This window comes from Pollachius pollachius (assembly GCF_949987615.1).
Source record: "Pollachius pollachius genome assembly, chromosome: 4".
NCBI lineage: Eukaryota > Metazoa > Chordata > Actinopteri > Gadiformes > Gadidae > Pollachius > Pollachius pollachius.
Genome location: NC_136937.1, coordinates 7,208,521 through 7,209,029, shown reverse-complemented (window position 1 = coordinate 7,209,029; position 509 = coordinate 7,208,521). Strand labels below are relative to the sequence as shown.

General features: G+C 41.5%; 1 protein-coding gene across 1 annotated transcript in view; it reads right to left on the bottom strand.

Annotated features, from left to right (window-relative positions):
• Window positions 1–136, bottom strand: part of septin5b (septin 5b) — a gene marked incomplete at both ends in the record, with an annotated part of 7,446 nt that extends 7,310 nt beyond the window's left edge. The window contains one exon of the mRNA XM_079734598.1: window positions 94–136. Coding sequence (XP_079590724.1) covers window positions 94–136 — 43 coding nt within the window. The remainder of the gene's footprint in view (window positions 1–93) is intronic.
• Between the last annotated feature and the right edge of the window lie 373 nt (window positions 137–509).

Sequence of the window (509 nt, the reverse complement as noted above, 5' to 3'; positions counted from 1 at the left end):
ATACCATTGTCTTGCGATACATAGAATCAACTGTGGTTCAACACTCGTGTAATATCCATTCGCAATTAAATATATAGTTATGGTTACGCTTACCTGAGCGGAGCACCCGGCTCCTGTATCTCGTGTTCGCAGTCATCTTCAAATCAAAAAACCGCTGCTTATTCCGGACGATCCAACTAGGTTATTGTGGGGACGAGTCCATAGCAATGCGGTTGGGTGTCTTTAAATTAGGTCATTCAATTTCTCCGTATTCACAAAAAACAACCTGTCTGTAAAGAAAAATATTTTTGGTATTGGTATTATGTATTTTATTTATTGTAGCCTACATGATATATAACAGAGAGACTGAGATGAGACGGTGATTGAAACAAAGGTGAGGTGTGGGGCTGTAGTTTCTGGCATCATCCAGAGGGGGGCAGTGTCGCCTTGTTCATAAACCACAAACAATATATCCAGCTGGCTGCATGCTTTGTAGGCTAGGGACTTCAATTGTACACACCCAGTCATGT